This window comes from Oncorhynchus mykiss, chromosome 22, assembly GCF_013265735.2.
Source record: "Oncorhynchus mykiss isolate Arlee chromosome 22, USDA_OmykA_1.1, whole genome shotgun sequence".
In the NCBI taxonomy this organism is placed as follows: Eukaryota; Metazoa; Chordata; class Actinopteri; order Salmoniformes; family Salmonidae; genus Oncorhynchus; species Oncorhynchus mykiss.
This window is the reverse complement of record NC_048586.1, coordinates 24,690,381-24,707,438: the sequence shown is the minus strand read 5'-3', so window position 1 is coordinate 24,707,438 and position 17,058 is coordinate 24,690,381. Positions and strand designations below refer to the sequence as shown.

Below are 17,058 nucleotides of genomic sequence, written 5' to 3'. Positions count from 1 at the left end.
AATTTTTACTCTTGAACTTCTTTAGGCTTGCCATAATAAAGGTGCTGAATGAATACTTGCCATAATAAAGGTGCTGAATGAATACTTGCCATAATAAAGGTGCTGAATGAATACTTGCCATAATAAAGGTGCGGAACTTGTTGACTTGAGACATTAACACTTTTCATTTAAATCAATTTGTCAAAATGTATAAAAACATAATTCCACTTTCACGTTATGGGGGCGTTGTTTGTTGGCCAGTGACACAAAATCCAAAAATTCAGTGAATACTTCCTGAAGGCACTGTGAATACTTCCTGAAGGCACTGTGAATACTTCCTGAAGGCACTGTGAATACTTCCTGAAGGCACTGTGAATACTTCCTGAAGGCACTGCATCTCATGATATATCTCTGACTATTTCTGGCTAGTGCCAATACAATACTGAGATATTATTAACGGTACTCGATGCCAGAACAATGATACACAGTATAACACAGGAACACAGTGACTATTAAACTGTAGTGAAGGGAAGAAACCCAGGCTTTCTGAAGGCTTTGGAGCTTTTACCAAATTGAGACGTAAAATGGTTCAATACTTGGAGCTTCATTTCTCCGTTCACCATGCATATTAGTGACAGCTGCTGTTCAGCAATAAATAGCAGCGTGTGATTATCCGATGCATTTTCTTCTCCACTGTTTTCGTCTGAACTCTGTGGTGCTGCAATAAATCGATGGCTTTACCAGGTTTGCATCTTACATCATGCATCCCTTCTTTTCTTTAAGTTTACAATTAAAAAAAAAACGGAATCTATTGCATTATTTAGGGGACTTGAGACAGAAGCTTATATTGTACTAAATACTTTTTTTATTTGAACAGCAGTACAGAAAGTGTGGTTTCGAATGAATTAAAAAAATAAATGTGTGCCTTCAACAGGGTTTGACCTCTAACCTCAAGTCCTTGAATGTTCCATAGTTCCCTACTCTACCTGCTGAGCTACAGGTCAGGTAAAACTACATGTACAAAATCCTCATGGTGTCTGTAAGTACAGTGTCCAGCAGAGGCTGGTGTTTTGAAAGCAGCTTGGAATGGAAGAAAGCATCGGAACCACGGCAAAATCTTGCATTTTGCAACACGCGGTTTGAAAAAGCATGTGATCAAACAAATCTTTGGACATCATTGATGACGTACTTCTGATAAAGTGATACACACATCAGTACACTACTTCGAATTTAGCTGCTTAGTGATTTCGACGCCTTGGCACTCCGTTATCTAACGTAACGACGCTATTCAACTTTAAGAAAATGATTTCCACAGTATTTTACTGTAATTACAAGGGATTAGAGCAAGCAGGTTGACTGTAGTCATTTGCGTATTGCAGCATATTAATGAATACTAGGTGTTTTAAATCACTTGCACTTCTAGAGGCCTAAACAAAGGCTTCCTAACTGGTTGTGATTACAGGGCAAAACAGATCAAATGGACACTCAATGGACACAGTCAGAGTGCACACGCACTTTAACAACAAACACTTTCACACACAGACATGGGGGGAACAGAGGGTTAAATACACGACAAGTAGTGAGGGAATGTAAACCGGGTGTGTGGGAAAACAAGACAAAACAAATGGAAAATGAAAGGTGGATTGGCGATGGCTAGAAGACCGGCGGCGTTGACCGCCGAACGCCGCCCAAACAAGGAGAGGAACCGACTTCGGAGGAAGTTGTGACAATAGCCTCTTGCATGGCACCCATAAAATATGTTAATGAGCCAGAAACTCTTTCCTCGCCCACAAGAGTTTCCCACAATGCACCATTATTGATGCTGTGAAACACATTCAAAGTATTTTACTGTGCATTTTAAGGTATTTTACTGTTCAAATTACAGAAAGGTATTATAGCGTGCTGTAAAACAAATGTACGGTATTTTACTTGTGTGTACAGTATATACTGTACATGTATGTCTATGTGGATGCTGCGGGCTAATTCACAGCCCAGTGCAGTGCTGTCAATGTTAATAACTAGAGCCTATGAGGGATATTCCTCAGTAAATCAATATCTGACAGCCAGGAGATGGGAAAGCAGGAGCTTCTCAAGCATTACAACCACAGTATATCTCTCTCCCTGCTCCCTCCCCCCCCTCCCTCCCTCCCTCCCTCCCTCCCTCCCTCCCTCCCTCCCTCCTACTCCCTACCTCCCTCCTACTTTCTCCCTCTTCCCTATATCTCCATCCTGACCTCTGCCGGTCCCTCTTGGGGTCTTTGACCTTTCCTGTCTGTCACTCACTCACTCTCACACTCCCTCTCCCGTTGACTTCATCTTTATTGTCTTGCTCAGCGGATATGAAGAATATGGTTTTGCATTAGCATCACATTTCGAGAGGCTAGACTGCTCAGTTGGATCAGTCTGAGGTAAGACTTTATGGGTGACATGTCAGAAGTGACACGTGTGTGATATGTGTCATATAACGTGTGTTTATGGCCAGACAATGTTGCTGTGCCTCTGTCTGGCTGTTTATGATGCCTGATTTATAACGCTGACAACGCAGTTAAATACAGTCTGCTGGTGGCAAATCAAGTATTTTGGTAGAGGTGTGTGTGTGTGTGTGTGTGTGTGTGTGTGTGTGTGTGTGTGTGTGTGTGTGTTATTGCTCATGGCTAGAGTGACAATCTTGTGTGTGTGTGTCGCTGTGAGTTAAGACTCCTGAAGGAGGACTCATCAGTCCTGTGTCCCTCCTCCATGAAGTCAGTTATGATGTCTCCCTGAGTCTGCAATAAAGCTATCACAGCTGAGAACAGCACAGGGAGAGGGAGGGAGGGAGAGAGAGAGAGAAGCTGCACTTCCTAACCTCCTGCCAAATGTATGACCATATTAGAGACACATATTTCCCTCAGATTACACAGATTCACAAAGAATTTTTGATAAACTCTCATATCTACTGGGTGAAACACCACAGTGTGCCATCACAGCAGCAATATTTTTGATCTGTTGCCTCAAGAAAAGGGCAACCATTGAATAACAAACACCACTGTAAATACAACTCATATTTATATTGATTTATTTTAACTTTTTTACTTTAACTATTTGCACATCGTTACAACACTGTAGATTAGACGTAATATGACATTTGAAATGTCTTTATTCTTTTGTAACTTCTGCAAGTGTAATGTTTACTGTTCATTTTTATTGTTTATTTCAGGAAGTCGTTTTTTTTAGCTGGACGCATTTTGAGTTCAACTCCAGGTTGATATCCTCCCATGCTGTGTTTGTTATAGTTGACACGCACACAGGCAAACCATTAAACTAGTGACTTTGCTCTAATTCCACTGACCCACTCTCACACTGTCTCTTACTGCGCTCTATTTATTCCACTGCCTGAATCGCCTTCCCTCTTTTTCTCCCTCTCTCCTCCTTTCTATTCCTTCCCTCTGTCTGTCATATACAGCCCCCCTCTCATCCCTCTAATATGCAGTCTCTCAGGGTGCCAATGTGTGATTGTTCTCAGTAGTGCCGCAGTCTATACCAAGCAGTGGTAATTATCCTTTGTTTCCTGTGTCCCTGGATGGAACTCTCAGTTTAAGTCACTTTGAGTCAGCTAGCCAGTCCTAGGACAGATATACCCATCTATAGTCTATAGACACATATATACTTAAGCAATAATGCACAAGAGGCTGTGCTGTATCATGAATACAGTCACAGGTAAATGGCGCTGTTTGGCCCGACGCGGGAGCACTGCCTCATTGCTTTTATAAAACTGTTACCAACATATTAAAACAGCAATGAATTACATATTTTCATGAACTTTATTTTTACAAGTAAATTCATACAATTGAATTATTCCATCAGAAGATATAGTCTGGACAAAAATCTGGTTGTTAGTTCTTTTGGCCATGTTGCCACAGACAAGACCCAGTCTTTAATTATTTTTGCATAGTTGCTATGCAAAGAGACCGTCCGTTCTAAACAAAATGGTTTCTACGCAGGCAAGGTTCTTGTTGCTAGCTAGCCAACTTTGGATTGACAGTACACTAGCTGCATTTTTGTTGGTTTTATATATTTTTCTATTACCATTGATGCGGGATTTGACTGGCTCAGTAAAAGTTGCCTCGTCTCGTCTGGGCACCGTTCACTCTATGTATGGTACTACAGAGATCTAAATTCAAAAGTGAAACATTGGCAGACATCGAGGCTTAAATTTACACCCAGGGTACCAAACTAAATCCTAGGCTGGAAGCGAGAGGAAATCATGTGCTAGTTGAGTAGAAGAAATGATTCAACAACATGAACATGATATTGTTATGGATGCGCAGTGATCCCTTTCAGATGGAACCGTTAGCAGGCATACAGCATGGCTTGGAATGCTGCTTGTCCAATCAGCATGGCTTGGAATTCTGCTTGTCCAATCAGGATCCAGGATGCAAACAACCAGTTTTATAACCAGCTATAGACACAGATATACCCAGCTATACTCTATAGACAATCTACTGTCAGATTGGGCCAGCTGTAAAAACTAGCTAGCTAATCCAGTCCAGATATGGCTGAGCTTTGTGCCTGTCAGTAAAGGGTAGGAGCTAGCCTCCTCTGGTTGGGGTTTGGCTTTGGATTAGGCTATGTGTCATTTGAACTGAAGGGCTGTAGTGTATATGCTTGTGTAATGTACAGTACATGTGCTCCGCCAGCTGCAGCACTTGTGCGGGTGTGTCCTGAGAAGAATGTACTCCTCCTCTTGTCACGACAGTGGTTGGCTGCACTTCTTTTCAAAATCCTCCACGACTCAGGGGCTAGAGCTGGGACGATAAACCGCAAATGATCGACGCCAACCATGCCGATCACTTACCACAGGCATTTTGCTCATTTCGTTCATCACGATAAGTAGCCTGTACTAGAGAAATAAAATACGTCTGCTAAAATGTGCGATTGTCAATGGGACAGTTGTTGGATACAACCATCAAACCAGTAGTAGTAGTTTAAAGGAGAATATAATAACTGTTGTGCACGTTAATGTTATAAAACGATCGTTCTATTTATCGCAACATGGATTTTTGTCCATTTCGTCCAGGTCTATCAGGGGTGACAGTAGACTTTGGAGAGAGTCGTGTTCGGGGAATGGGTGAGGGGGAGGGGAAAAGGCGGGCAGTGTCACTAGTTTCATAGTTATCACGGTGTATTGTCTCTCTAACTCTGCCTAGTCATCTTAATAAGAGGCTGTACAAGCTAAATAGTAGTGAATGGTATAGTGTGGTATAGTGCGGATGGTGGTGTGTGTATTGACACAGGGCTGGGCACACAGAGCAGGTTTAATAGGGTAATTGGTTTCTGCGCCTGGGAGCAGCTTACTTCACTGCAGAAATTCTAAAGTGTCTTTAATCTGCATCCTGGCTTATCAGAGCCTAGAGACAGGGTCAGGAGGGAGAAGGGGATGAAGAGAGGAAGGAAATAGAGGGGGTAAGAGAAAGTCAAAGGAGAAGGAGGACATATAGCAGAGAAATGGGTGAAAAAGGGAGCGAGAGCAGAGAGGGAACACACTGGTAGAGCGCGCTCAAACGTGTGCACAATCATGTGCGTGTTTGTGTGTATGTGAAAGTACGAGCCTGTGTGTGTAGACCAGTACAAACCCGAGGCAGTTTCCCTAACTGAAAATGTTGAGGCAGACACCTGGTTTCAACAATATTCTAATCCCCTCCCCATTGTCTCAAATATCATTTTCATGTTGTCAGCCCAGGCAGATAACATACGGGCATTTTGGCCCTACTGTCTGGGAGGCAGGCAGGTGTGTGGTTGAGTGTGCAGATGGTTATCTAATTGCAAAAGCAGTTAAAGACACAGTAACATCACTCATCAGCCTGATAAGGATCTACAACACATACAGATTCACATAAACATTGTTTCAAGTAGAGAAAACATGCTGGGGGATAAACACCTCTCAATTCCTGTGCCATGTCTGCTATGGTTATAAATGTGTCTCTTTTGGGCATGTGTGTATGTTCAGGTCTGTGTAGGTGCTTATGGGTCTCTGAAGAGATTATAATGTGAACAGCGTCAGAGAAAAGACACAAACACACACGCTGACACGCTCAGACAACGCAGCTCTTATTTCCATAGCTGCATGACAAAATGAACTGCAGTGATTCCTGCTCCTCTTTAAAAAGCGTAACAGGCAGAGAGGAGAGAAGAGAAATTAAGGGAGAGAGAAGAGAAAGCGAGAGAGATGGGCCATTAAAAAAGGCTGCAGTACTTCAAAGACATCCCACTGTCAGTGGTTTAAACCTCGCCAGCAGCCTGCTGCACCAGTCTACTGAATCACACACACGGAGGGAGGGAGGAAGGGATTAGATTACAGGGGTGAGAGGAAGACAGACAGGCAGATAGTTATGGGGCAGACAAGAGGAAGAGGAAGACAAGGAGGTTAAAGACCAAGTGAGAGTGATGTGGAGAGGGCTTAAAAGTAAAGAGACTGCGAAAGACAGTCAGACAGGCAAAGTGACAGAGTGAGGGCAAGGAGGAAAGGAGAGAGGGATGAGGAGGAAGATAACCTGAAAAAGAGAATTAGAGTTGGTTAAAAGGAGAGGGAAAGAAGGCAGACAGTTAGACAAGCAGACAGTTAGACTAGCAGACAGTTAGACTAGCAGACAGTTAGACTAGCAGACAGTTAGACTAGCAGACAGTTAGACTAGCAGACAGTTAGACAAGCAGACAGTTAGACAAGCAGACAGTTAGACTAGCAGACAGTTAGACAAGCAGACAGTTAGACTAGCAGACAGTTAGACTAGCAGACAGTTAGACTAGCAGACAGTTAGACAAGCAGACAGTTAGACTAGCAGACAGTTAGACAAGCAGACAGTTAGACTAGCAGACAGTTAGACAAGCAGACAGTTAGACTAGCAGACAGTTAGACAAGCAGACAGTTAGACTAGCAGACAGTTAGACAAGCAGACAGTTAGACTAGCAGACAGTTAGACTAGCAGACAGTTAGACTAGCAGACAGTTAGACTAGCAGACAGTTAGACAAGCAGACAGTTAGACTAGCAGACAGTTAGACTAGCAGACAGTTAGACTAGCAGACAGTTAGACAAGCAGACAGTTAGACAAGCAGACAGTTAGACAAGCAGACATACAGGCAGTTAGACAAACAGACAGTTAGACAAGCAGACACACAGGCAGTTAGACAAACAGACAGTTAGACAAGCAGACAGTTAGACAAGCAGACACACAGGCAGTTAGACAAACAGACAGTTAGACAAGCAGACAGTTAGACAAGCAGACATACAGGCAGTTAGACAAACAGACAGTTAGACAAACAGACAGTTAGACAAGCAGACATAAATAGAAGAGGAGTATGTGAGAAAAATTGAACTGTCTGAAATTTATCTGCAAAGGCAGCCTTTCCAAAGTTCTGTTTCCCTCCCCTGTGGTCTAGCAGTGACCTGAATTACTGCACTAATCACTGCTGTCTTTGTCTCTGTCTAACACACACACACACACACACACACACACACAATCACCACATCATTGAACACTTTCTGTATTGCATCCGGGGGCAGACTTTGGGTAACAAGATTGTTTGGAATTCAATTCCTTCTGATTACTTTTTTATGCGCTTGGAAGCATCATGGTCTCTGATTGCCTATGAATTGCAACTTTACTTCTGGTTGGTCTGATTTTCAGCCTTCATCACTGAACAATGCTATGCACATTTACCATTTTATAAGTCTGGAACTACCTTCTTAAATAAGCATGGTTTGGTCCTGATGTGTCGTGATCCATTCCACTGCAGTCACTGAGGTTTGGCTGTGCTGCAGCAGTAATAGGCAGACAGACAATAATAGGTTCAGCGACTGGATAGTGAGCAGAACAACTGGCTCTCTTCCACTGGGACAGGCAACATGCTAAGTCATGATATTCACTACAGCCGTTGGGATGCAGGAGAGAAGACACTAAACAGTGTGAGGGTTTTTCAAAACACCCAGAGGATAAAGGCAGTACAAGTGTAGTCCATTATAAACACACACACTAAAGGCTTGTAGGTGAAACAGACAGCACTGGTGTACTTTATCATCCCAGTGTAGTCCATTATAAACACACACACTAAAGGCTTGTAGGTGAAACAGACAGCACTGGTGTACTTTATCATCCCAGTGTAGTCCATTATAAACAAACACACACACACTAAAGGCTTGTAGGTGAAACAGACAGCACTGGTGTACTTTATCATTCAAGTGTAGTCAATTATAAACACACACACACACACTATAGGCTTGTGGGTGAAACAGACAGCACTGGTGTACTTTATCATCCAAGTGTTGTCCTATTCGCTCAGTGTCAGACTATATTTAAATAAATAAATAAACATGGAGTGGTTCGAGTTATTTACTATTATCTAACAGCAGTGTCTGTGTCTTACACACACACACACACACACACACACACACACACACTAGCTGTTTTACTATGTTTAACATCACTCTATTTTCAACTTGTATACACTGTTGAGACAGATTTTCATCACAAAACATGATATGCTAATGTATTTCTCTCTCCTTTTCCCTTCTCTCCCTCCCTCCCTCCCTCTGCAGGTTGTTTTCAGCTATGTAACGTGTTTCGTCAGAACATGGAGATCGACCAGTGTCTGTTGGAGTCTCTCCCGTTTGGCCAGCGCCAGCGTCTGGTCAGGAGGATGCGCTGTGACCAAATAAGGGAGTACTATGAGCGGGAGAAGACCCTGCAGAAACTGGGAGGAGGAGTCAAGGTAAAAGCACCGCCCACCAGCCACATGAAGAGACAGAGCATTCGCTTCAGCCTCGGTGACATCATACAGGACGCCATCGTACGCCACGACGACAAAGAAGGTTTGTGTTTATGGGGGGTAGCTATACAGATAAAGAGTGTGAGTATGTTGATGCTAGTATTTCCAGAGTGTAATGGCTATATTTCTGTAAAACTGTCTTAGATTATATTCACAAACTGATGGCATCATACAGTGCCTTGCGAAATATTCGGCCCCCTTGAACTTTGCGACCTTTTGCCACATTTCAGGCTTCAAACATGAAGATATAAAGATGTATTTTTTTGTGAAGAATCAACAACAAGTGGGACACAATCATGAAGTGGAACGACATTTATTGGATATTTCAAACCTTTTTAACAAATCAAAAACTGAAAAATTGGGCGTGCAAAATTATTCAGCCCCTTTACTTTCAGTGCAGCAAACTCTCTCCAGAAGTTCAGTTCGGATCTCTGAATGATCCAATGTTGACCTAAATGACTAATGATGATAAATACAATCCACCTGTGTGTAATCAAGTCTCCGTATAAATGCACCTGCACTGTGATAGTCTCAGAGGTCCGTTAAAAGCGCAGAGAGCATCATGAAGAACAAGGAACACACCAGGCAGGTCCGAGATACTGTTGTGAAGAAGTTTAAAGCCGGATTTGGATACAAAAAGATTTCCCAAGCTTTAAACATCCCAAGGAGAACTGTGCAAGCGATTAATATTGAAATGGAAGGAGTATCAGACCACTGCAAATCTATCAAGACCTGGCCGTCCCTCTAAACTTTCAGCTCATACAAGGAGAAGACTGATGAGAGATGCAGCCAAGAGGCCCATGATCACTCTGGATGAACTGCAGAGATCTACAGCTGAGGTGGGAGACTCTGTCCATAGGACAACAATCAGTCGTATATTGCACAAATCTGGCCTTTATGGAAGAGTGGCAAGAAGAAAGCCATTTCTTGAAGATATCCATAAAAAGTGTCGTTTAAAGTTTGCCACAAGCCACCTGGGAGACACACCAAACATGTGGAAGAAGGTGCTCTGGTCAGATGAAACCAAAATTGAACTTTTTGGCAACAATGCAAAACGTTATGTTTGGCGTAAAAGCAACACAGCTGAACACACCATCCCCACTGTCAAACATGGTGGTGGCAGCATCATGGTTTGGGCCTGCTTTTCTTCAGCAGGGACAGGGAAGATGGTTAAAATTGATGGGAAGATGGATGGAGCAAAATACAGGACCATTCTGGAAGAAAACCTGATGGAGTCTGCAAAAGACCTGAGACTGGGACGGAGATTTGTCTTCCAACAAGACAATGATCCAAAACATAAAGCAAAATTTACAATGGAATGGTTCAAAAATAAACATATCCAGGTGATAGAATGGCCAAGTCAAAGTCCAGACCTGAATCCAATCGAGAATCTGTGGAAAGAACTGAAAACTGCTGTTCACAAATGCTCTCCATCCAACCTCACTGAGCACGAGCTGTTTTGCAAGGAGGAATGGGAAAAAATGTCAGTCTCTCGATGTGCAAAACTGATAGAGACATACCCCAAGCGACTTACAGCTGTAATCGCAGCAAAAGGTGGCGCTACAAAGTATTAACTTAAGGGGGCTGAATAATTGTGCACGCCCAATTTTTCAGTTTTTGATTTGTTAAAAAAGTTTGAAATATCCAATAAATGTCGTTCCACTTCATGATTGTGTCCCACTTGTTGTTGATTCTTCACAAAAAAATACAGTTTTATATCTTTATGTTTGAAGCCTGAAATGTGGCAAAAGGTCACAAAGTTCAAGGGGGCCGAATACTTTCGCAAGGCACTGTATCTGAGTTCAGTAGCACTTAATTTGAGCTATTGACTTCTGACAGTTTTATGAGCTTTGAGTCAGTTCAATCAGAATAGGCAGTGGGAAGTGTTCAGTGTGTACTGAGTGGCATACATTTTATTTTTATTTTTTACCCTTATTTAACTAGGCAAGTCAGTTAAGAACAAATTCTTATTTTCAATGACGGCCTAGGAACAGTGGGTTAACTGCCTGTTCAGGAGCAGAACAACAGATTTGTACCTTGTCAGCTTGGGGGTTTGAACTTGCAACCTTCCGGTTACTAGTCCAACGCTCTAAACACTAGGCTACCCTGCCGACCATGAGCCCTACTCTTACAGCACTTTCATCATTCTCTGCACGTCTGCGGACCATATGAGTCCCTTTCAAATCACTCACTCACACACTGGCGTGCACAGACCTAGTCCACATGTTTTGGGTTTACCCTCTCCACACCCATCCCTACAGACCTATAGTAATGCAACAGACCTAGTCCACATGTTTTGGGTTTACCCTCTCCACACCCATCCCTACAGACCTATAGTAATGCAACAGACCTCAAAACATTATCAGCATCCCAAAGTGGGTCTCAGTTGAAAGTGAACAGAAGACATTTAGTCAGTGCCTCCCACGGAGCGATAAAAAAAGCCTCTCTCTCTAGTCCTTATTTTTCTCCTTTCCTTTCTTTGTATTCTGTTCCTCCTTCAATATTCACTCTTCATTCCCTCTCCAGTTTCAGCTGCTAATCAGTATTCTGCTTAGTGTGTGTGTGTGTGTGTGTGTGTGTGTGTGTGTGTGTGTGTGTGTGTGTGTGTGTGTGTTTGTTAGTGCAGCAGTTGGGAAAAGACAAATGGATGTGGCAAGGGTGAGGAGTGGCCATTAGCTTTGCAGTATTAGCTCATTCTTCAAACTGATTACAGGCTAGTCATGACACAAACTCTCTAACTCTGTCACACACACAAACACACACACACTTATTCATAAAAACACACCTAGCTAATATTCAGAGTGAAATGCAGCTCTTGGGAGACAAGCAGAAGTAATCTAATACAGAAGGGGTTGTGCAGGTCAGCACAACGATTACAGAGCTCAGAGATTTCTCCCATTATGTGCGATGGAGCAGATGATATTAAGTCAACCATAGTCAGCTATTCTGACTATCCCCAGGACAGCTGACCAGATTGACTGTGTGTGTGTGTGTGTGTGTGTGTGTGTGTGTGTGTGTGTGTGTGCGCACTCCCCCTATTCTATCAACTGAGAGATTCCTCATTAAGGATTCTACCTAGACCTCAGAGGGCAGAGAGAGAGAGCTCTTGTGAGCCTGACTCTAAATCACCTGTTGCCCCAGGCAGGGATCTGAGGGACTCTACCCTTAATGCCACAGTCCCATACACACAGAGCTGCAGTCAAACATACTCTATGTCTTCATAAAGTATCACTACTAGTGGATACTCTATACTCTATGAGTGCTTTTACAATAGACGTATTTATCTCACTATGGCCTCTTCTCTTTCTCCCTATTCTCTCTCTCTCTCTCTACCCCCCTTCCCTTTTTTCTTCTCTGTCTGTCTTTCTCCCTTTTTCTCCCTTTTTCTCTCTCTCTCTCTCTCTCTCTCTCTCTCTCTCTCTTGCTCTCTTTCTCTCTCCATCCATCCCTTCCTTATCTTTCTCGCCACCCATGCTCTTGTTTGCCAGCCGTTTGCCCAGCTGTCTGTGTGTATCTGTCAGACCACCCAGCAGCCATTGCAGGTCACTATGCTAATCTCCCCCCTTTGGGCTGCCAATGATCTTCAGCTGGGGTACTTGAGAGCAGCTGGTGTACCCATGCAACTGCCTGACTAAAACCTGGTCCTTTGGCCGGGCATGAATCGCCCCTGTTTACCCCTGAGTAGAAATCCTAATCACCACCCATGCAACAGCATGGTACAGGACTGGCACAAGACTGTTACTGCCACTGGCTTTTGGTATGGTGGGTAAAATCAGCTGCCAACCATTGGTCTGATTAACTAGACTTGGAACTGTCAAGGCTATGCTGAACAAGATGTTGTTGGATAAGATATTTTTGGAAAAGATGTGGTTGGACAAGATGTGGTTGGACAAGATGTGGTTGGACAAGATGTTGTTGGACAAGATGTTGTTGGACAAGATGTTGTTGGATAAGATGTTGTCCTGCAGATTTGATGTTCCATAGGCATGATACCGTGTAGATGGAGACATGATGATAAGTCTCATTTCACATCATCGGACTGAATTCCCTTCTTTTCATTCCTGCTATTACTGATTTGTTGCTTTGATGATCCCATGGTTAACTATCTAAATTTGTAGTCAGTAATGTGTCTTTTGGATTTCTGTAATCTGATTACATTCAGTTACGTTCTAATTAATTTTCCCTTAAAATGCAGAAGAAGACAACAATAATTCTTTATACACATTTGGTGTGTCATCATAGTGGTCTCAGGCTCACTCAGGTGGAAAAATCGTTAACATTTTAAATGCTGAATTGAATGTAATTCAGAAAGCAGAAAGGTCTCAATGTATTTTCTTTCACTAACATCCTTTCTGAATTTAAGAGTAATCCAAGAAGTAATCATATCGTTTTTAAAAAGTATCTGTAATCTGATACAATATCTTTGCTGTTAGAGTAAGCGATTACATTTATAGTTTTTTTTGTAATCAGATTACATGTAATCAGTTACTCCCCAACCCTGATCTTTGGCCTGTTGACTGTTTCTATGTCTCTGTGTGTGTACTGTTACCTGTAGGCAATGTCAGTTTCTGTGTCTCTGTGTATGTGTACGTCTGTGCCAATTACTGTGTGGGAAAATACAGTAATGCTCCACAGCATGTTTCTGTCTCAATCCCACTCCATTCCAAATCCATGTAGGAAACATGGTCGCCTCAGGCCTCCTTTATCCCGGGAGATATGTGGGAACATTTCTGGAATTGTATTCACAGCAAAATCCTTAATCATTTTTGAGAGGAGGAAATGTGTAAATACACCCCATGTCGAGAGACCTAGGGGTCCCATCTGGGGTGAAAGGGGGGTAATTTAAGGGGACGGGGTGGGAATTGGGGTTGGTTCTGCCTGTACCAAGCTCCCCAAACCCTGGAAAACCGGACTCAGCGGAGATCATGAGGATGTGTGGATCAATCAATGCTTAGTATTCCACAGGGATCTCATCTCAGCCCGTTGTTATTAGTGATGAGATCAGCTCCTCTGTTCTGGAGATGATGGAGGAAATACCAACATTCAAAGATGTATGTAGCAGATTTGGTTTTCTGCTTTGCTTTATCTTGTGAAGGCCTTACTTGGTGGTGCATCTCTCATTGAAGTGGAAAGCTGTGAAATGACAGTGATAGACTGTGTCCAAGCGTTTATCTAGCTATAGCGAGGCATGGGGATATTATTCTGGATGACTGTGGAATGTCTGTGGTATGAACGTCTTCTGTATTAGTTGTGTACGGTATTCATCATGGCACCCAACCTCCCTCTGTAATTATTTATATGTTTTCATTTCATTTGTTCTTTGATTGATACAATAATGGCTATGAACCATTCCAGATGAGAAAACAACACCTTGTACCATCATGACTCATTATCATTTAAAGAATGTTTGGCATCTCTCTCTCTCTCTCTCTCTCTCTCTCTCTCTCTCTCTCTCTCTCTCTCTCTCTCTCTCTCTCTCTCTCTCGCTCTCTTTCTCTCTCCGTCTGTGTGTCTATCCTAATTCAACTTTGTCAGTATGGAGTTGGCTTTGGACACAGATTCACAGATAAATGATAAACACTCTGCTGACGAGGAATGCTAGTAATAAGAGATGTACACACACTTATCTTATCAGAAATCACTGGCAGGAAATACGATGGAAGCAGAGAGGAAAATAGAGAGTGACAGAGATGTGGAGATGGGTAAAGAGATTGAAAGGAGAGGATAGAGGGCTATGTCATAAAAAAGTAGAAAGTGAGAATCAAAGAAAAAGAACAGGCAGGGTGTGGTGAATGGGGGGAAAAGAGAGAATGAGAGACGAGAGAGACTTGAGCCTTTTTCAGCTCGATTCCTCCCTGCCATATGTAAACTGGGACTTGCATTGGTAGTGACATTTGGTGAAATTGCCTTTCTAAAGTAATCTCTTAACTTCATCAGTGGGAGGCACGGCTGTGACCGGAGCATCTGTTCTCTTCAAGAGGCGTGGAATCCAAAATCAATTCACAATACCATTCCAGAATGATGATATGGAATGTTCCACACTGGGGAATGATTGGTATATACAGTAGCTGTGTTATTGAGGTGATATTAGATGTTACGTTCCCTGCAAAATCATATGTTTGATGAGATTGAGTCTACTGTATATGAATACTTTTTATTCTCTTATATGAGGTTAGGGGTCTGGTAGAGAGAGATATTACTTGAGTGTGACAGAGTGGCTCTCTGTCCAGTTGCAGTTCACAGCTGTTTGATAACCTGATAATCATAATATAGTTCTGTATCTCAATGCCTAGGAAACCTGTTTAATATTAGCATCTGTCCTTTATTACTCTGCATCTAACCAAAGTAGTGGGTGTTTTAATATCAGATTACTATACATCATGATATGATCATGTGACTTGTGATTTAGATTTCATAATATATCAAATCAGAGAATGATAACGGTTGAGATTCTCTTTGACTATGAAACGCCCTGTTTGTACTAAAATACTGTAGCGTCAGTATCAGTGATTGGGTGCCCTGTCGTGCATACATTACACAATCAACTGAGACCTCCTGTCACTTAAGACAAGTGTAATTACATGTAGGAAAATCATCCTTTCTCCTCCTCCCCTCTCCCTACTCGCTTCCTCCTCTTGAGTCTGTCCTCTATTGATCAGCACATATAGATCAGACAGACAGAGAGTGAATAGCCTAGCACCAGTAACACCCTGTCTGTCTGTCTGTCTGTCTGTCTGTCTGTCTGTCTGTCTGTCTGTCTGTCTGTCTGTCTGTCGGAAGTTGAAGCACTAATGGCCTCTGCTGTCATTGTTACATGTCTTCCTCACCTCAGCGTTTAGCACCACGCTCACACATATGCAAGCAAGCAAGCATACACACACACACACAAAGCAAGCAAGCATACACACACACACACACACACACACACACACACACACACACACACACACACACACACACACACACACACACACACACACACACACACACACACACACCTTTGTCAAGACGTCTACATACACAGTCAAACTAATTGCATGCCTATACCCAAAGCGTGATCACTGATCCTATCTGATCGGGTTCAGTATAGCAAGCTTGATAGTGTCCGTGTTGAAGATCGTCCTCACTCCAATACAGCTCTGGTACAGTTATCTATCTGTCAGAGCTAGAAGCTCGTTGTCTGCACCACACATCAATCCCTTTCCCAGGGGCCTTTGCAGTGGAAGGTAGATGTCATGCTGTGACACCGTGCCAAATCCTCTCCATTGATTGAACGAAGGAGTGAGAAAGAGAGAGAAACCAGCAATCTGGACACAATAACTGACTCTTTGTGATTATTGTGGCCTTTGTCCACCAAATAGGGGAACTGATCAATGTTTTACATTTCATTTATTTATTTTGCCTTTATTTAATCAGGCAGGCCAGTTGAGAACAAGTTCTAATTTACAACTGCGACCTGGCTAACATAAAGCAAAGCAGTGCGGCAAAAACAACAACACAGAGTTATACATGGGATAAACAAACGTACAGTCAATAACACCATAGAAAAATCTGTATACAGTGTGTGCAAATGAAGTAAGGAGATAAGGCAATAAATAGACCAATAGTGGCGAAGTAATTACAATTTTGCAATTTACACTGGAGTGATATACTGTAATTGCAGATGAGGATGTGCAAGTAGAAATACTGGACTGCAAAAGAGCAGAAAAACAAAACAAATATGGGGATGAGGTAGGTAGTTGGTTGGATGGGCTATTTACAGATGGGCTGTGTACAGCTGCAGAGATCGGTAAGCTGCTCTGACTGCTGACGCTTAAAGTTAGTGAGGGAGATATAAGTCTCCCTTTGCAATTCGTTCCAGTCATAGGCAGCAGAAAACTGGAAGGAATGGGGGCCAAAGGAGGTGTTGGCTTTAGGGATGACCAGTGAAATATACCTGCTGGAGCGCGTGCTGGGTGTTGCTATCGTGACCAGTGAGCTGAGATAAGGTGGAGCTTTACCTAGCAAAGACTTATAGATGACCTGGAGGGTTTGGAGACAAATATGTAGCGAGGACCAGCCAATGAGAGCGTACAGGTCGCAGTGGTGGGAAGTATATGAGGCTTTGGTGACAAAACAGATGGCACTGTGATAGACTGGATCCAATTTGCTGAGTAGAGTGTTGTAGGATATTTTGTAAATTACGTCACCGAAGTCAAGTATCGGTAGGATAGTTAGTTTTACAAGGGTATGTTTGGCAACATGAGTGAAGGATGCTTTGCTGCGAAATAGGAAGCCGA

General features: G+C 42.7%; 1 protein-coding gene across 6 annotated transcripts in view; it reads left to right on the top strand.

The window, feature by feature from the left end:
- LOC110502073 (unconventional myosin-XVI) overlaps positions 1–17,058 on the top strand; it is a 236,277-nt gene that overhangs the window by 48,412 nt on the left and 170,807 nt on the right. For all 6 annotated transcript variants that reach the window (XM_036958970.1, XM_036958971.1, XM_036958966.1 and 3 more), the window contains exon 2: positions 8,550–8,822. In XM_036958970.1, coding sequence (XP_036814865.1) covers positions 8,585–8,822 — 238 coding nt within the window. In that variant the 5' untranslated portion in view covers positions 8,550–8,584. The remainder of the gene's footprint in view (positions 1–8,549; positions 8,823–17,058) is intronic.